Source organism: Pseudorca crassidens, chromosome 10 (genome assembly GCF_039906515.1).
Source record: "Pseudorca crassidens isolate mPseCra1 chromosome 10, mPseCra1.hap1, whole genome shotgun sequence".
In the NCBI taxonomy this organism is placed as follows: domain Eukaryota; kingdom Metazoa; phylum Chordata; class Mammalia; order Artiodactyla; family Delphinidae; genus Pseudorca; species Pseudorca crassidens.
This window is the reverse complement of record NC_090305.1, coordinates 1975689-1993081: the sequence shown is the minus strand read 5'-3', so window position 1 is coordinate 1993081 and position 17393 is coordinate 1975689. Positions and strand designations below refer to the sequence as shown.

The following is a 17393-nucleotide window of genomic DNA, read 5'->3' as shown; positions in this document are numbered from 1 at the left end:
GAAATTTTCTATGTAGACAATCATATAATCTGCAAACAGTGGCAGTTTTAGTTTTTCCTTTCCAGTACATGCACTGACTAGTTCTTCCTGTGTGATGTGGGACAGGGGTGGTGGAAGTGGACATCCTTGCTCTAGTCCTTATTTTATCAGAAAAGTTTAACATTAGCTGTAGGTTTTTAGATGCTCTCTATCAGGTTGGGGACATTTCTTCCAACCCAAGTTTGCTGAGAAGGTATTGTTTTTGCTTTTCAAGAATGGCTTTGGAGGTGACCCTGAGAAGGAATCTGAGGAGGACAGCCCCAAAAAGGGTCTGAGGAGGATGGAAGAAAGAGAATCTGAGGACTGTTCTGAAAAAGTCTGAAGAAAGTGGCGTCAAAAAGGAGTCAGAGGGCTTCCCCGGTGGCACAGTGGTTGAGAGTCTGCCTGCCGATGCAGGGGACGCGGGTTCGTGCCCTGGTCCGGGAGGATCCCACATGCCGCGGAGCGGCTGAGCCTGCGCGTCCGGAGCCTGTGCTCTGTAACGGGAGAGGCCACAACAGTGAGAGGCCCGCGTACAGCAAAAAAAAAAAAAAAAAAAGAGTCAGAAAGAAATGACCCTGAGAGATCAGATGCTGATTTGAGGATAACAGCTCTGAGTGAGGGAAGGTTCAGATGAAAGGAAGAGGAGGCACACGAAATGCTATCTGGTGGCGACTTCCCTGGTGGCACAGTGGACACGACTCCGTGCTCCCAAAGCAGGGAGCCCAGGTTCAATCCCTGGTCAGGGAACTAGATCCCACACGCCGCAACTAAGAGTTCGCAGGTCACAACTAAGGAGCCTGCAAGCCGCAACTAAGACCTGGTGCAACCAAAGATAAATAAGTAAATATTAAAAACAAAACAAAAAGAAATACTATCAGGTGATGCATTAGGTGAAAAAGAGAAGAAAGAAAATGAGGATGGAAAAGGGTCTGAAGATGGTGGGGGGTGGAGGGGCGGGGGAGGGGGAGAGGAAGGTGAAAGGTGTGTGACGAGGGGGATCCAGCGGGAAGCTGGGACAGTCTGATGGGGGCGGGGCTGGGATACTAAGCAGAAGGGCCCTGACCCCAGGCAGCTGCTCTGTCCTGGGCAGTGACGATGACCGTGACGATGGGGGGAGGGGGTGGGGGGAAGGGATCTAATTCCTCAAACCTGCTTTGGGGGAGACACTCCACCTACACGTGCCCACACCTTGAGGTTACTGTCAGTCGTGTTCCCCGAGCTCGCACACACTGACAGGATGCCTTCTCACTACTGTTTGGAAACCTCGTTGTCACGGGCACGCAGGGATTGTAAAACTATGTTAAGTGGCTGATCAATTAAAACTTCACAGTCATGATGCAAGTAAAAAAAAAAAAAAAAAAAAAAAAAAGATGGAAGAAGTAAGTCCAAACAGAGCACTCAAACACGAGCTGTGAACAGACTTCACTTTTCTATGCAAAGAGAAATTCAAGTTGAGTTATGGAATTAAACAAAACAAAACCTAACAAATTCAGTTCCAAGCCAGAACTACAGAAAAACACCACTACCCGTGAAGGCTGAAGACAGGGAGATGGAAAAATATTAGAAATGAAAAGAAAGCCTGGGAGAATACAGACATCTGTCAGGAGAGAATCCGGGACAACCAGCGGGTGACGGGAGCCGCGAGTCGGCCTACAGGACCCTGGAGACGCAGTCACATCACCCCACACACCTGCTGCTCTGTTGTGCCGTCGTTTATTACACACACCAGCACCTCCCAGCGTGGCCCCGAGGTCACTGCCCGAAGTACCAGGGGGGTGAGCAGGGGATGGGCTCCTCGTTCCAGATGGTCTTCAGCCTCTGCGCCCAGGAGGCCACCATCCCCTTTCTTTCTTCTTCTGATGCATATTCAGGAGCAAAACTGATATGAGGGGCAAGGACTTTAAATCCACAGAAGTGCAGCGTGCCGTGCTATAGCCGCAAAGAAAGGAGAGCGATGAGAAGCCGCCCTGCACACGCCATCCGTTCAGTCACCAAAGGGGACAGAACACCTTTCATGCTACCAGTTAATCGAAAACAACGGAACTGCCCCAGAACCTCAGGACACGGCCGCTACCAGGAAGGTGAAGAGTGCTGGGCAGCGGCAAGTTCCAAATTCTACTCTGATAACTGACATTAATCTTTAATCTCTGCTGTTGAGTCAGACACTGAAGTTTAGGTTTTGACTGGTTAGGCAAGTTATGGCAAGTCATGTGATGGAATATTCTAGAATGAGGTTATTTTAGCTACAATGTGCCACCATGGAAGGCTGTTCAAGATATGCATTAAATGTAAACAGCAAGAAGAAACGTGAAGCAGTATTTGTGGCACATGGTTTATGTAAAAAGATAAACATGATAAGCCTAATCATTAAAAGTATATATTTAAAAATATATATGGGCTGTAAAGAAATACATCAAATCATTCAAAGTGATTATGTTTACGGGAGAAATTAAGGGGACTATTTTTGTATTTTCTAATCTCACTTTTTTCTATGATATGTACTTCTGCAAACTGAAATAAAGGTGAAGATTTTTTAAAAGCAAGAATTTAGGCCTGGCTAATGGCACCTAAGAGGCCCCTCGGCCTCTGCAGAGGAAGCTCGGGCTTCTGCAGCTGAGCATCACTACATGGAACGACTATCCCGTCTCCTTTCAGAGATCGTTTTTCTAGAAATATCACTGTCTTCCGTCTGCACTCCTTCCCTAAACCCACACCCTGTCCAGGCCTGCCCCATCAGGTGGGTGGGAGGCCGGGACCCACGCCACCGCCTGCATTTCTAAAGCGCACGAACCCTTAGCTACGTGATCCCTTCCGAGCTCAACACACACCCCTAACGACCTAGATGGGCAGCTTCCATGCAGGTCTCTGGGTCTCCCAGGAGTTCCCTACAGCACAGGGGGGCTGGGACAGGGCCCCCAGCTCCCTTCCTCGGCTCTGCCCCTCACCGGGGCACTTCCGCTGACCGCCGTCCTCGCCGACCCCGGGCCCAGGGCGCAGAGGCAGCCCGGCGTCCACCTGGGAGCGCGGCCCGGAGCTGAGTCCCAGGCTCCTGGAGGCAGGGTGGGCTCTGGGGAGGCGCCCAGCCGCTGGCTCCATGGAAACATGCCCACTCACAAGGCTGCCGGTTGCGGGCCGGGGAGCCTTTTGCCAGGGTTCCAGGCGATGCTGCCTCGGGAAGCAGAGCCGGAGTGTGGATGGCTCTGCCCTCCCGAATCGTGACACACACGGGCCACCGTGGGGCTCCTGTGTGCCCCAGAGCACACCAGCCAACTAGGTTTGGCCTGGCCTCTAACCAAACGATGGCAGAAGCTATCCTGATAACACGTGTTTTCCTCATTGGCCAGCCTTTCCAGTGCTGCCAAGTAAATCATGAAAGAGGGCAGAGGCTGTCACTTCCTGAACCCAGGGAAGTCAGAACGGTCTGGCCTTCAGGCCTATGTCACACCTCATTTGTGCCAGGGGAGGTGCGGCTCAGCGAAGGGTGTGGCGTACCTGGAGGGGCCACAGGAAGTATCGGAAGTCTCCGCTGGCTCCAGTTTTCCAGTACATGTCGGCCGTGCCGCCCGTGGTTATGGACAGGATGGCCAGTTTACCCTGCGGAGGACACAGCACACGCTCTGGTGGGACCCCAGAGGACAGGGTAGTAAAGGCCACTGTGACTCCAGCCCAGAGGTTTCTAACGACCGGGAGGGAAAACCCGAGGCCAGCTCCCCTGCACCCTTCCCTGATGGAAAGACACACATTCCCATCTCCGTCCAGCCCAACTGCAGGTGACAGCTACATCAAATGGAGAGAGCAGGGGACAACCAGAGGAACGGATGGGGTGCACACAGAGCTGACAGGCCCCGGGGGTGGTGGAGAGCAGGCTTCAGGGACGCAGGGGAGGAGTGGATGAGGCGGAGGCCAGACCCTGGAGCGGCTGGGAGGGCAAATGGTACCGCCCGCAGTGCCCGGCTCCTGGGGCCACTCAGCAAAGGGTGGCATCTTTTCACGGTCCGAGACGGATCTCATGACTCAGTGTTTTCTTTATATGCACTTATTTTCTGAGGATCTCAGAATTAAAAATGTCATTTGTTTTAGTGGGAAATCCATAGCTACCACGTCCTATGCACCTGCCAGGTTCCCCGCAACCTCTTCCCTGGGGGCAAGGCATTATCCTGTTTTCAAGGTGGTTACATGACGCTCAGAGGTGAACCGGTGCGTGGCCAGTGATGAGCCCGCATCGTGGAGCAGGTGCCCCTCAGCAGCCGTCCCCAGGCCAGCCCAGGCCTCCCTGGCTGAGCACACAGACAGACGTGGACGCTCTGTGTCCCTTACTGGAAGAAAAGCCCATGACCTCGGGAGCGACGCTTTCTCGCCCATGTAACCACACGGGGCCTTACACACGGTTGGCGCTCAGTGTTTGGTTAAAAAATGCAAACTAGGAGTGACTTGCTGAGACGCCCCCTCCATCCCCGATGGACGCCGCCCCTCATCCGGCCGTACCTTGAGGAGGCCGTCGTCGTAGAATCCCGGGATGTCGAAGGCAAAGCCCTGGCACAGCACCCTGTCCATCCAGCCCTTCAGGACAGCCGGCACGCTGAACCAGTACAGCGGGAACTGCAAGTGGAACAGGCAGGGAGCGCTGGGGTCACTTCCGCATTCCTCTGCCTGGGGGTTCGGGGGAGCCTCCTCCCCGGCCCGGGCAGGCAGATGTCACCAACACGATGGGGAGGCTTCTCCCCCTTCTCTTAGGCGCGCGGTGTGGCGGTGACGGCTGGCGGGGCGGGCAGAGCCGACAGCGTCCTGGTCCCTGTCACAGGTGGCTCTGCGTCCCCCGTGACGGCCTCCAACTGCTTGCCCCTGACTGAGTGGGCCGGGAGGTGCTGACCCCCAGCCACGGGGCCAGAGGGAGGGTGTGGGAAAGAGTTTGCCCGTTTCCCCACCTGGGGATGAGACACGGCATCTGGGAGTCGGGCTGGGGTAGGTTATGAGAAGTCTGATCCTCAGATTCCACACACCAGCAGCACGGTCTTCCTGCAGTCCACTCCCGTTAGGGTTAGAAGCCCTAACACCATATCCAACAATATCAATGAAAAGAGATGAACACGTGCAATAACCTGTTACCAAAGCTAGAAGGAAGCCCGTGTTTCACGTGCTTTCACTATGAATCTAACTCAGGACTTGGCACTGAAATCCCAGCTCCACAACCTACTGCTGTGTGACGTTGGCAAGTTACTTAACCTCTCTGGGCCTCCTTAGCCTGATTTGCAAATCATTCACAGCACTGTGGTGAGGGTTCAATGACACATCACAGTGCTCAGAACAGGGTAAATGCTCAGTGAGTGGTGAGCTATGGTCATAGTAGCAGTGATCGTGGTGAATGACATTTTTATCAGTGTTGAGCAAAAAAAAAATAAACATATATGCAGAGGCTCTGGGCAGAGTACGGGAAAAGGGGTGGGGTGGGGAAAAAACAAGTGAAAAGAGGCAGAGTAAAGAAAGACTCTCACAGAAGGAACAGGCCTCGGCAGGTGTTCACCTTCCAGTTACAGGAGAGGGGGAGGGGGGAAGCCTCGGGCTCCGTGTGCTCAGCCGGGAGCCGCAGCGAAGGGGAGACAGAGCTGCGTGGGGTTCTGCTCGGACCAGGGGCCGGACTGCTGGGCATCGTCACACGGCTGCACGGTCCTGCGTGACTACCAGCGTGCCGGTGGGGAGCCGCGGGCACTCGGGTGTGAGGAGGATGGAAGCACGGCCGCACTTGGTCCACACCCGGAGTCAAGGTCGCGGGGAGGCAGACGCGGGGCGGGGCGACGCGGGGCGGGCGGGGCAGACGCGGGGCGGGCGGGCGCGGGGCGGGCGGGCGCGGGGCTGCCGCCTCCGCGTGCACGGGTGTAGTCTACGGGGTGTTTCTGCGCTGTGTCTGGAAGCTGGCTCTGCGCCCACCGCAAGGGTGGTCCTGTTCTCCCGCCCACGTCCCGCCCCTCAGCAGGTTGGAAAACAGAGACGATGTGGACCCAGGAGATCCCTTCCTGGGAGGCTGGATCTAGTGACGTGGGGCAGAGGCAGAGCGGCCAGATCGGAGAGAAGCAGCTGCCATGGGGAAGGGAACAGACACCCCACACCCCGTGCCACTGCCCTGAGGCCCGCCACGGCCTGTCCTCGGGTTTCTGGGACCCAAGCGATCAGGACCCTTTCGATAAATCCCCTTCTCTCCTGGCCTGACTTGGATTTCTATCCACCCAACGACTCCCCAAAAGCACATTTACTCTGCTGCCATGATGCCCGCCTGGCTGGCCGTGGACGTAGCGTCCTGGGCAGCTCTCGTGCAGTGAAGCCTGCCTGGGACAAAGGTGAGTGCGCACCAGGTGAGGGTGGGGGGTGAGGCCACCCACGGGGCTTGACGACCAGGATACTTAAGGCAGCAGTTGCATCTGGCCTAAATTACTCTGACAAACACCCACGCAGACAAACTGGTTTCCATGCAGCCCAGCACCTCCCGGGCTGGGGATCAGAGAACGAAGGCAGCACCGTCTGCAGGGTCAGACGTTTCGGGACCCACAGGCTAAAGAGAAATCCCTGCTGTTTACTTGGGGGCCAGGATCTGAACGGGTGGTATGGGCTCCCTGGGTCTTCGGACCCAACGAGACAGTAGTAAGCGTGCAGATCGTAGCACCACCGCCAGGAGCGTGAACTCAGTACCGGGAAAGACCCTGCACACAGGACAAACCAAATTCGTTACCATAATCTGAGGGGAACCAAACCTGAAACATCACTAGGTCGGCCTCCTGGACCTTCTTCTGCTCCGCGATTATGTCGCTGGTCAGAGACCTCTTCTTGCAGGCCTCGTACGCTTCCACACCGTAGCTGAAGAACTCGGGGCGGGAGAGGGCGCCTGGAAGAACAGGACAGGGGTTCTCACGCAGGGGCAGCCGCGGCCCATCCCGCCAATCCCACCAGCGCCACTGCTGCCTGGACGTCACTCCCCACCCCCGGCAGGTCACCGGGCAGTCACGGAGACCTGAGCACGCGTCAGGCCCTGGGGTCAGACTGTGGACGCAAAGAGAGCAAGCTATGTCCTGACCTTCTCCTAAGGGACTCACAGTCCGGTAGGAGATGTGGATGAGCAACCACACGGTAACACACAGAACACGACCACGCAGCTTGCTAGGTGTAATGTTACGGCAGACGGGCCTCACACCCCACGGCCCAGAAGCAGCGGGCCTCACTCTGCGCATGTAACAAGCGCTGCAGCTCTGCGGGGGCGGGTCAGGAGCGCACCCTGGGGATGAGTCAGGGTTCTGACGATGGAGTAGGAGTTTCGGGCAGCCAGGAGAAGCAGGGGACCTTCTGGGCAGAAGACGCAGACGGGACAACTTGGCCAGCCCAGGAGTGGGCCACTGGGAGCACAGCCGAGGACCTGCGGTGAGAGGCCGGGAGGCCCGCAGGTGATGTGACTGCAGGAATGGACCAGGGCTTGTGAGCCCGGCCAAGGGGCTTAAGCTTCTCCTGCACACAGGGGTCTGCTCCCCATGTATATAGTGAACGCTCCAATTCAGCTCTGGAAAAGCTCACTGTGGCCTCAGCGATTCAGGAGAAGGCCTGGTAGGGGAGGGGCTCAGGCAGCAGCAGCAGGGGTGGGGAGGGGTTGGGCTGGAACCTGCAGCACCTAACCCTAACCCCTGACCCTAACTCCTGACCCTAACCCCAAAGCCCTAACCCCTAACCCCTGACCCCGGCCCAACCCTAACCCCTAACCCTAAACCCTGACCCTGACCCCTAACCCCTGACCCCAACCCTAACCCCTAACGCCCAACCCTAACCCTCTAACCCTAATCCTCTAACCCTAACCCGACCCCAACCATAACCCTAACCCTCTAACCCTAACTCTCGACAACTAGGCTGAGAGCCAAGTTAACACTTTGATCTAGGCCTTCAGTGGGTTCTCTTCAAGCATCATGACTCACCCAACCGCACTGATCAGTGTTAACAACAGTCACCAGTGGCTGAGGATCCCCACGTACCACTGCTCTGCAGCATCACCTTTCTATGTTCGTAACAACCCGACAGGCTGGGTAATTCCCAACCGACCAGAGAGGAGATGAAGGCTGAGGGCCGAGCTCAAGGCCACGGGTCCCACACGGCAGCAGAGGGGACGACGGGAGGCCCAGGTGCGGCCCCTGCAGCACGCGGCCTGCAGAGGAGCCCAAGGAGAGGCCAGCCCTTCAGCAGCCACAGCTGAGAACATGCCAGGGCTCTGCTTCCTCCCTCAGCCTCCCGGGGTTCATTTTCATTCAAAGCACCTGTTGGGACCCTTCTGTGCATGAGGTTCTGTACCGACCAGAGACCCTGAGCAGGAGAGCCTGTGTCTCAGGCAGGCTGCCGCCCACCGGGTGTGGAGCCCACAGAGGACACGGGGTGCTTCTGATAATGGTAAACGGACAATAAAATGTGCATGGGCCACGTGTACTCTAGATAAAAGTAAATATCAAAGCAAAGGCATCCAAATGTCATGGGAAAATGAGAATATTTTATAAGTGAGGATATGGAGAGGACTTTCTTAGTAAGACAGGAAGTCCAGAGCCATGGAAACATACTGGCTCAGCTTGAAACGAAAGCTGGAGACAAAGTAAGCCTAAGTCAACAGGGGAACTGGTAAGTTACAGCAGGTGCCGCGAAGTGCCCTGCAGTCATAGAGAGGCTCCCGGAAGCTCTAGTGAATCAAGCAAATCCCCACTTCCGCCTGTACTGGAGAGTCTAAGCTCCACACAGACACACATTTTGTCGATATTTGTAAGACCTACAACGATCCACACCACAAAGCTCCGCCTGCTCGTCCCCGGGGCCATGCGGGACCAGGAGGGCATGAGAAGGGCTTGTTGTTTCCACCCTCTGCCCACCTGTTCACCACATTTAAGATACTTTATACAAAGAGCCTGTGTCACCCGATTCACTGAAAACCAGTGGCTCCCCCACATAATCCTCTATCTCCCCAGTCCCTGCTTTGCTGTTCGCTCAGTGAAAAGAATGTTTGGTTTATTGAAAGGGAATAGACAGGGACCTCTCCGGTGGTCCAGTGGGTAAGACTCCATGCTCCCAATGCAGGGGGCTCGGGTTCAATCCCTGGTCAGGGAATTAGATCCGACACGCCACAACTAAGACCCCGCGCAGCCAAAATAAATAAATATTGTTTTTTTTTAAAAAAGGGAAGGGCTCCCCTGGTGGCGCAGTGGTTGAGAATCCGCCTGCCAATGCAGGGGACACAGGTTCGAGCCCCGGTCCGGGAAGATCCCACATGCCGCGAAGCAACTGAGCCCGTGCTCCACAACTACTGATCCTGCGCTCTAGAGCCCGCGAGCCACAACTACTGAGCCTGCGCACTGCAACTACAGAAGCCTGCATGCCTAGAGCCTGTACTCTGCAACAAGAGAAGCCACCGCAATGAGAAGCCCACGCACCGCAACGAAGAGTAGCCCCTGCTCGCCGCAACTAGAGAAAGCCTGCGCGCAGCGGCAAAGACCCAACGCGGCCAAAAATAAATCAATAAAAAAAATTTAAAAAAAAGGGAAGACAAGAAAAGACAAGGATGTCAGCTATCACCATCAGCACTAAATACTAAACCTGGGGATCTTGTTAACCCAACTGCAAACAAAAGGAAATTAAAGGTAATTAATTTAAAATTAAAATTCCTGGAAAACCACAGGTGAAATTATCATTATTTGCAGATGATCTGACTGTGTATCAGGAAAGCCCCAGAGAATCAGCTGAAAACTACAAACAGTAAGAAAATTAGTAGCAGCCACATACACGCACACACAGATGAGTCCTCTTCACGTGGAGCAGGGGTCCCCAACCCCCTGGCCGCAGACTGGTACCGGTCCTCGGCCTGTTAGTAACCGGGCTGCACAGCAGGAGGTGAGCGGCGGGCGAGGGAGAGAAGCTTCATCTGCATTTACAGTCGTTCCCCATGGCCCGCATCACCGCCTGAACCATCCCTCGCCCCAGTCCATGGAAACACTGTCTTCCACGAGACCCAGCCCTGGTGTCATAAGGCCGGGGACCTGCTGACACAGAGGAGCAAAACCCAGTTAGTAAGAATTACGTGAGATCTGCATGAAGAAAACCCATAAACAGACCTGGAAGGCTGTAAGAGCACACGAGCAAATGAGGAGCCACGCCTGTCACTGGGACAGAAAGAACTTCACGAGGCTGAGTCGTCTGTAAACTTAATGGGACCTCAATGAAGAGATCTGTTAGTGTCCTTCATCAGATGAATGGATAAAGATGTGGCACATATGTACAATGGAATATTACTCAGCCATAAAAAGAAACGAAATTGAGTTATTTGTAGTGAGGTGGATGGACCCAGAGTCTGTCATACAGAGTGAAGTAAGTCAGAAAGAGAAAAACAAATACCTTATGCTAACACATATATATATGGAATCTAAGGAAAAAAAAGAAAAAAAAGGTCATGAAGAACCTAGGGGTAAGATGGGAATAAAGACACAGACCTACAAGAGAATGGACTTGAGGACACGGGGAGGGGAAGGGTAAGCTGTGACAAAGTGAGAGAGTGGCATGGACATATGTACACTACCAAACATAAAATAGCTAGCTAGTGGGAAGCAGCCGCATAGCACAGGGAGATCAGCTCGGTGCTCTGTGACCACCTAGAGGGGTGGGATAGGGAGGGTGGGAGGGAGATGCAAGAGGGAGGGGATATGGGGACATATGTATATGTATAACTGATTCACTTCGTTATAAAGCAGAAACTAACACACCATTGTAAAGCAATTATACTCCAATCAAGATGTTAAAAAAAAGATCATCTGTTACCTTTTGAATCTTGCCAGCCAAAGGTTAGCACTTGCCATCTGCCTCTACAAGGATTAAGTCACAAACTGCTGTGACCACTGACCTTCAACACGCCCTGAAAGGGGTTCAGGGTGGAGATCAGGAATGAGGCGCCCTGTGCTCCCGGAAAACCTGGCAGAACAGGTCTTCAGAGAGTTAGATCTTTCCCGGAGAAGAGTTTATGAGCCCAATTCTTGCATCTCTTCATATCTAGAAAAGCACTAACGTCACTAACGGAGACGTGTGCTCCTCGTGACCAGCAGCAACCTTCTGCCGAACTGTGTGCTCAACTGCACGCACCCCCTTCACTAAAATCACACATATCCTGACTTCCCCACTACCTCTTCAGAGCAGTTCCTCAGAGCTCTCGGAGAGGCTGCCTCCTGGGCTATAGTCCTCATTTTGCCCCAAAAGAAACTTAACTCACAACTCTCATGTTGTGCATTTTTTTTTCAGTTGACAATCTGGAAAGCTAATTCAAAAGATTTTATGGAAAAGTAAAACTAGTCAGAAAAAAATAGAAAATAAGACAAGTGAGGGTGACGTAACTCTATCAGATATTAAACAAATTATTTGCCAAAATAATTAAAGCCATGTGGTACTGAGTCATGGATAGGAAAACAAAAGCAGAATACAAAGTTTAGAAGAGAATAAAATGTGTGGGAATTCAGATCACAATGAAGGTGGCCTTTTAAATTGGGGCAAATAGCTGGATCATGTAATAAATGGTGATGAGAGAGCTGGGTAAGTACTTGGGAAAAACGACCCACACCTCACATCATACACCAAAGTAAATTCTGAATAGAGAACATACTTAAATTTAAAAAGTGGAGGGCTTCCCTGGTGGCGCAGTGGTTGAGAGTCCGCCTGCCGATGCAGGGGACACGGGTTCGTGCCCCGGTCTGGGAAGATCCCACATGCCGCGGAGCGGCTGGGCCCGTGAGCCATGGCCGCTGAGCTTGCGCGTCCGGAGCCTGTGCTCCGCAACGGGAGAGGCCACAACAGTGAGAGGCCCGCATACCGCAAAAAAAAAAAAATTATTTGGGCTTCCCTGGTGGCGCAGTGGTTGAGAGTCTGCCTGCCAATGCAGGGGACACGGGTTCATGCCCCGGTCCGGGAAGATCCCACATGCCGCGGAGCGGCTGGGCCCGTGAGCCATGGCCACTGAGGCTGCGCATCCGGAGCCTGTGCTCCGCAATGGGAGAGGCCACAACAGTGAGAGACCCGCGTACCGCAAAAAAAAAAAAAAACAGTGGAACCTGTCAAATACCAGAAACTATAACACCTTTAAAAAATAAGCTTAGAGTTTACATGACACAAAATACACAGGTCAAAAGCCAACTAAACAAAAGTAAATGAAATTCTTCATGAAAAAAGCCACCATAGTAAAGTCAAAACTAAAAAAAAAAAATAGGTAAAAATATATTTACAATTCATATACAAAACTGTGTATGTACTCAGGGACCATTTTTCCACCTGTCAGACTGGCAATTATCAAAAAATTGGTTAAATGAGGAAACGAGCACTTGCAAACACTGCTGGGGGTAAACTGGTACAGCACCTACAGAAGGCAATTTGATATTATCTACGAAAATTCAAAACGCACATTCCCTCTGACCAGCAACTCCATTCTAGATATACCAGCACAGATAGGAAAACACGTATGGCCGTGACCGAGTGCTGCAGCTCTGTTACCACAGCAAAAGTGAGAAACAACCAAAAATGCCCATTAGTGGCAGCTACTCAAACCATGGCTCCTCCATACAATGGGGGACTCCGCAGCAGAAAGAAAGAAAACAACATATGTAACATGTTCCCATTTTTTAAAAAGCGGAGGGAAAATGGAGACTATGCCCTTAATTGTTTTAGGTACATCCAGAGATAGCGCAGACTCACTCCAGAAAGATGCACAGGTAATGGGTGACACTGGTTTCCTTGGGGGCAGAGGAACCGGGTGGCTGGGGACGGGGGAAAGGACTTGCCCTGAGGCCTTTTTGACTTGAGAACTCTCCATCATGTGCAATGATAAGCTTTGTTTTCAAACTTGTTTTAATTAAAAAAATTATAAAGAAGGCAAAATCCCCCAAACAATCTGATTTAAAAATGGGCAGAGAATCTGAACAGACATCTTTCTGAAGAAAACACACAGATGGCCAACAGGCACGTGAAAAGATGCTCGACATCATAATCATCAGGGACGCAAATCAAAACCACAGTGAGATGTCACTTCACACCGGTCAGAATGGCCATCGTCAACAAGACAAGAGACAACAAGCGCGGGTGAGGACGTAGAAAAAAGGGGACCCTCGTGCACCGTTGGTGGGAATGCAAAGTGCAAGCCACTGTGGAGGACAGTGCGGAGGTTTCCTCCCCAAGATTAAAAATAGAGCCACTATCCAGCAATCCCACTTCTGGGTATCTACCCAAAGAAAAGAAACACAGTAACTCACAAAGATATCTGCACCCCTGTTCACTGAAGCGTTATTCACAACAGCCAAGATACGAAAACAACCTAAATGCCCATCAATGGATGAAGAAAAGGTGATATATAAACACAATGGAATATCATTCAGCCACAAAGAAAGAAACCTTGCCGTTTGCAGCAACATGGATGGACTTGGAGGGTATGATGCTAAGTGAAATAAGTCAGGAAGAAAAAGACAAATACTGTATGATCTCACTTATATGCGGAATCTTAAAAAACAAAACAAAAAAATAACTGAGCTCGTGAATACAGAAAACAGATTGGTGGCTGCCTGGGCCGGGGCTGGAGGGTGTGCATAATACAGGTAGAGAGAGCTGAAAGAGCAAACTTTCAGTTATAAATGACTGAGTCACGGGGATGTCACGCACAGCACGGCGACTACAGTTAGGACGCTGCATATATGAAGGAGCGGATCTTGAAAGCTCTCATCAAGAGGGGAGAAAAGTGAAATTGTGTGGTGACGAATGTTAACTGGACTTGTCATCATTTTGCAACATATACCAACATCGCATCCTTATGTTACACACCTGAAACGAATACAACGTTATGTCAATTATACCTCAGTAAGAAGACACACACAGAGCAGAAAGTTTAAAAAACCAGAGCATTTATTCCATGACTCACCAGTGATATCTTTCCTCGTGGCCCTAGGCTCAAAGTCCATGGCATAGAGATCAGAAACGGTGACGGTGCAGCCCTGCCGGCTCAGTTCCGCAACCGCCACATCCTTCAGGGACCAGTTGAAAGACCTGGGCTCTTGGTGCGCGTAGACGATGAGCACTTTCTTACCTAAATCCGGACAAGAAACCATTTCTCTTGAAGAATAATTCCTCTTTGTCAAAATGCAACAAGGACTAAGACGACAATGAAACATGTAGGTGCACCACCATGGCTGAAGCTAAGCGAGAAAGACCAACGCTTTTTATGGGTGACACGTTTAAAACAATGAGCATTTAAGAAAAATCTAACTATGTCATAGTTCATCATTACTTGAGTTTACTAACACACAAATATACGACGAGTCAAGTTACGATTCCTCAAGAGTAACACAACTGAGTTCCTTAAAAGCCCAATCTGTTTTGGTTATCCTCCGTAAGCTTTAGCTGTGTTGCCTAATATCATAAGAAACTACCGTGACTAATCTTTTGTGCTAACCCTTTGTTGGAAGGCATCAGCCACTGACACACAGCTCTGCTTCCTTCCCCTCCATCAAAAACTGACACTTAAGACATCAAAAATCAGATCCCTAGTCCCATGGGAGAGGCAGAGCCTGCATCAAGCCCCGCTTTTGCGGGGAGGCTGAGGGCAAGGGGCTCTAAGAAGACCAGTGTTACAGGGCCTGGCCGTGTCGTTAACACCAACAGCCTCTGGAGCAGTCCTTTCTTCGTTCGGAAGGTTCTGTGAGCTTAGGTACCGAAGGCAGCTGTGGGGATTTGTTTAAGTCTTCCCTGGGAACGTCTGAGACCAAAATGTTTAACTCTTGTTTTATATTATTCTCTTTAGGCCCTTAAGGAGAAAATATAAGCGTCAGTTGGAAGCAAACAGCTCTGGGGCATTCAGCTGAGTGTAAAGGTTGAATCCCACAAGTCAAATTAATGATTAACAGTTCTATTTTAACCTCTCAGACTCATCTGTCATAAAGGAGCTCTACTTGGTGACTTAAAAGGAAAAGGGATACACACGATCTGGGGAGAGTGTTGCCTCCCAGGGGCTATTTCACGAGGTCTGGAGACGTTTCTGGCTGTCACTTCTAGAGGGAGGCAAGGCTGGCATACGGGAGACAGAGCCCAAGGCTGCTGCTAAACATCCCAGAAGTACAGACAGGTCCCACAACACAGGGCGATCTAGCCCCAAAGGTCAGCAGTGCCGAGGCTGACAAACGCTAACGGACAACGCGACGTGTGAAATAACGCGAACGTGTATGTTCTGAAATGAAAGGATTTTCATCTTTTGTTGAAATAAAGAGATGTCACAGAATGGGATGGGTGTGAGTCGTGCTGAATCTTTAACCATTGTAACTCTTGGGGCTCATTCACTCAATATCTATTTATTGAGCACCTACTATGTCCTGGTGGTCATCCCAGAGGCTGGAGGCAAAGCAAAGACAGGATAAGCATTAGATTTTGATGGGGCTGAAATGGACAGTAAGAAAACACAAAACGAGAGAATTCCAGATAGCAGTGCACATTATAAACAAGTTTTATACACTTCAGCGCTGTCTGGAGTTTTTATAACAAGGTATTCCATTTCTAACTAAAATTTTAATTTAAAAAAGCTTAACTCCCCCATGGCTAATAGTCACCTGCCATATTCTAGAAGATGAGTATTTTTCTCTCCGGATGCTGCCAAGAGGAGGGTCTGCAGTGAACTCTGGGCACAGAAGGACTGCGTGTGGTGGGGCCTGGGCTCTCAGGCACAATCACTCTCCTCAGTGACCCCAACAATCTAGAAGAGAAAACAAACACTGAGGGGCAGGGGGAGAGGTCGAGGCACAGCCACAGCCAGGTTCAGGCAGAGGGAAGAGCGAGGGTAAGGCGGGCGGCGGGAGTGGAAGCCAGGTGTTCAAGGAAGCCTGCATGAGGCAGCTGGGGTTAAAACAGAGCGCTGGGTGGTGGGAGATTCGGTCCAAGAGATGGGTGGGTCTGCAGGACAGGGGCAAAGACTTTACCCTGAGCCTAAAAGAAAGCCATTGGAGCATGTTATGCAGGAGAGTGATGGGACCTGATCACCTCGGACAGGTCAGCAGTGCACTCCAGACTCGGGGAACACCTCATCCTGAGATCCCTAGGGCCAGGGCCCAAAGACATTTTGGTTTGGTTAAAAAACATTTAATTTTAATGCCTACAGCAGGGCATGCATTCCCCTCTTGCTTTGCTGGGCCCAGTTTACCTATTTACATCACCCGCCAGGCCCCTGGAGGCCACTGAGTTTCTGACTCCCGCTCTGGTCAATTCTCCTAGTTGTACAGAATAAGAAACTGAGGCCCCAGAAGTCGGCTACTAGCCCAACACTTCCCCCACTGACCTTCCCTACCTACTGCCCCTGCACAGCAGGGGTACTTTCCCCTTCCTTGGAAATTAATACACTTACCAGGTCAACAGGAAAAAAGAGCCACGTGGTTGTTAAACTCTGTATATCACATCAAATGGGCTGATAATTTGATGTACATTACTTCGTCCTAATCTCCGCGACCGTTTCTCTCTTCCTACACTTGTGTTCTTTCCATCCCCCCTAGAACTAGAAATAGCCGTGCAGGCAGCATACACTGAGTACACGTTTCTCTTCTCGAATTTCTCTGGCTGAGAATCTCAGGGACTAAAGTTAAAGAAGCTGAGTTCCAGGGCCTGGTACAGACTGGACGGTACGCGGGGCAGAGGCCGAGCCGGAACCAGGCCGGGTCACCGCGACGCCCACTCGCTGACCCCAGGCTGCCCACTTCCCGTCTGCAACTGGGGTCGGCGCAGCCCGAGTCCAGGGCGGAGGGCAGCGGCTGATGGCAGCGAAGGGCCTGCTCACCCTGTGCCCCAGCCTCGTACCTGTAGAAGAGGAGCCTCGGGCACGCGGGGAGTGGGAACCCGCAGAGACCCTCGCCCTGGGTAGGGTCCCCAAGCCCGCTCCCCGGTGGGCGCAGACGCTCACCGCAGCCAGCGCCCGCGCCCAGGACAAGGGCAGGACTCGGACTTCCTCCGGAAGAACGTCCGACGTCCACGACACGTTCTGGCCGCGCGGGCCACGCACTCGCAGACGTCGGCGGGCGGACGCGCTTTGCGAAGCGGACGCTGGGAGTCTGCCAGCGGGGCCCCGCCCCGAGCGCAGCCCTGGCCACGCCCACGAACACCGCCCCACCTCGCCCTAGACTACGCCCCGCCCCCGAGCGCAGCCCGGCCCCTATCCCCGCCCCGCCCCGCCCCCAAGCCCGACCAGTCAGGATCTCTCCCCGCACTCGGCGCCCCGCCCCTGCCCTGTCCCCGCCCCCGGGCTCTGCCCAGCGCCAGCCCGGGCCCTCGTATTCGAGCGGGACCCGGTGGCTCCGCGCGGTGGTGGCTGGAGGGAT

General features: G+C 52.5%; 2 protein-coding genes and 1 long non-coding RNA gene across 6 annotated transcripts in view; 1 reads left to right on the top strand and 2 right to left on the bottom strand.

Annotated features, from left to right (window-relative positions):
- The window catches only part of RIPK1 (receptor interacting serine/threonine kinase 1), a 41190-nt gene extending 39348 nt beyond the window's left edge, over positions 1-1842 (bottom strand). Inside the window, exon 1 of the mRNA XM_067751868.1 lies at positions 1712-1842. The gene's annotated coding sequence lies outside the window, so the exon portion shown is untranslated. The remainder of the gene's footprint in view (positions 1-1711) is intronic.
- On the bottom strand, positions 1719-17132 carry NQO2 (N-ribosyldihydronicotinamide:quinone dehydrogenase 2). Of its 4 annotated transcripts, XM_067751883.1 has the most exons (8): positions 16876-17074; positions 15642-15784; positions 15402-15426; positions 13964-14128; positions 6765-6895; positions 4507-4620; positions 3514-3615; positions 1719-1950 (listed from the first exon to the last, which is right to left on the bottom strand). In XM_067751883.1, the coding sequence occupies exons 4-8, from the start codon at positions 14001-14003 to the stop codon at positions 1774-1776; spliced, it is 564 nt and encodes a 187-aa protein (XP_067607984.1). In that variant the 5' UTR covers positions 14004-14128; positions 15402-15426; positions 15642-15784; positions 16876-17074; the 3' UTR covers positions 1719-1773. The 4 variants fall into 4 exon arrangements, with proteins under 4 accessions (XP_067607984.1, XP_067607983.1, XP_067607981.1 ...); XM_067751882.1 differs by lacking the exon at positions 15402-15426 and having other exon boundaries at positions 16979-17132; XM_067751880.1 differs by lacking the exon at positions 15402-15426 and having other exon boundaries at positions 16876-17073.
- Positions 5850-9187, top strand: LOC137231501 (uncharacterized). Its single transcript, XR_010946599.1, has 2 exons — positions 5850-6353; positions 7932-9187. It is a non-coding gene; the product is annotated as an uncharacterized lncRNA (long non-coding RNA).
- Positions 17133-17393: the final 261 nt, after the last annotated feature.

Coding starts and splice junctions, on each gene's coding strand:
- NQO2 (XM_067751882.1), bottom strand. Junction 6,896..13,963: donor CACGAGGAAAGATATCACTG/GTGAGTCATGGA, acceptor CTGTTCTTCCAG/GCGCCCTCTCCCGCCCCGAG. Junction 1,951..3,513: donor ACTTCCTGTGGCCCCTCCAG/GTACGCCACACC, acceptor TTGCGGCTATAG/CACGGCACGCTGCACTTCTG.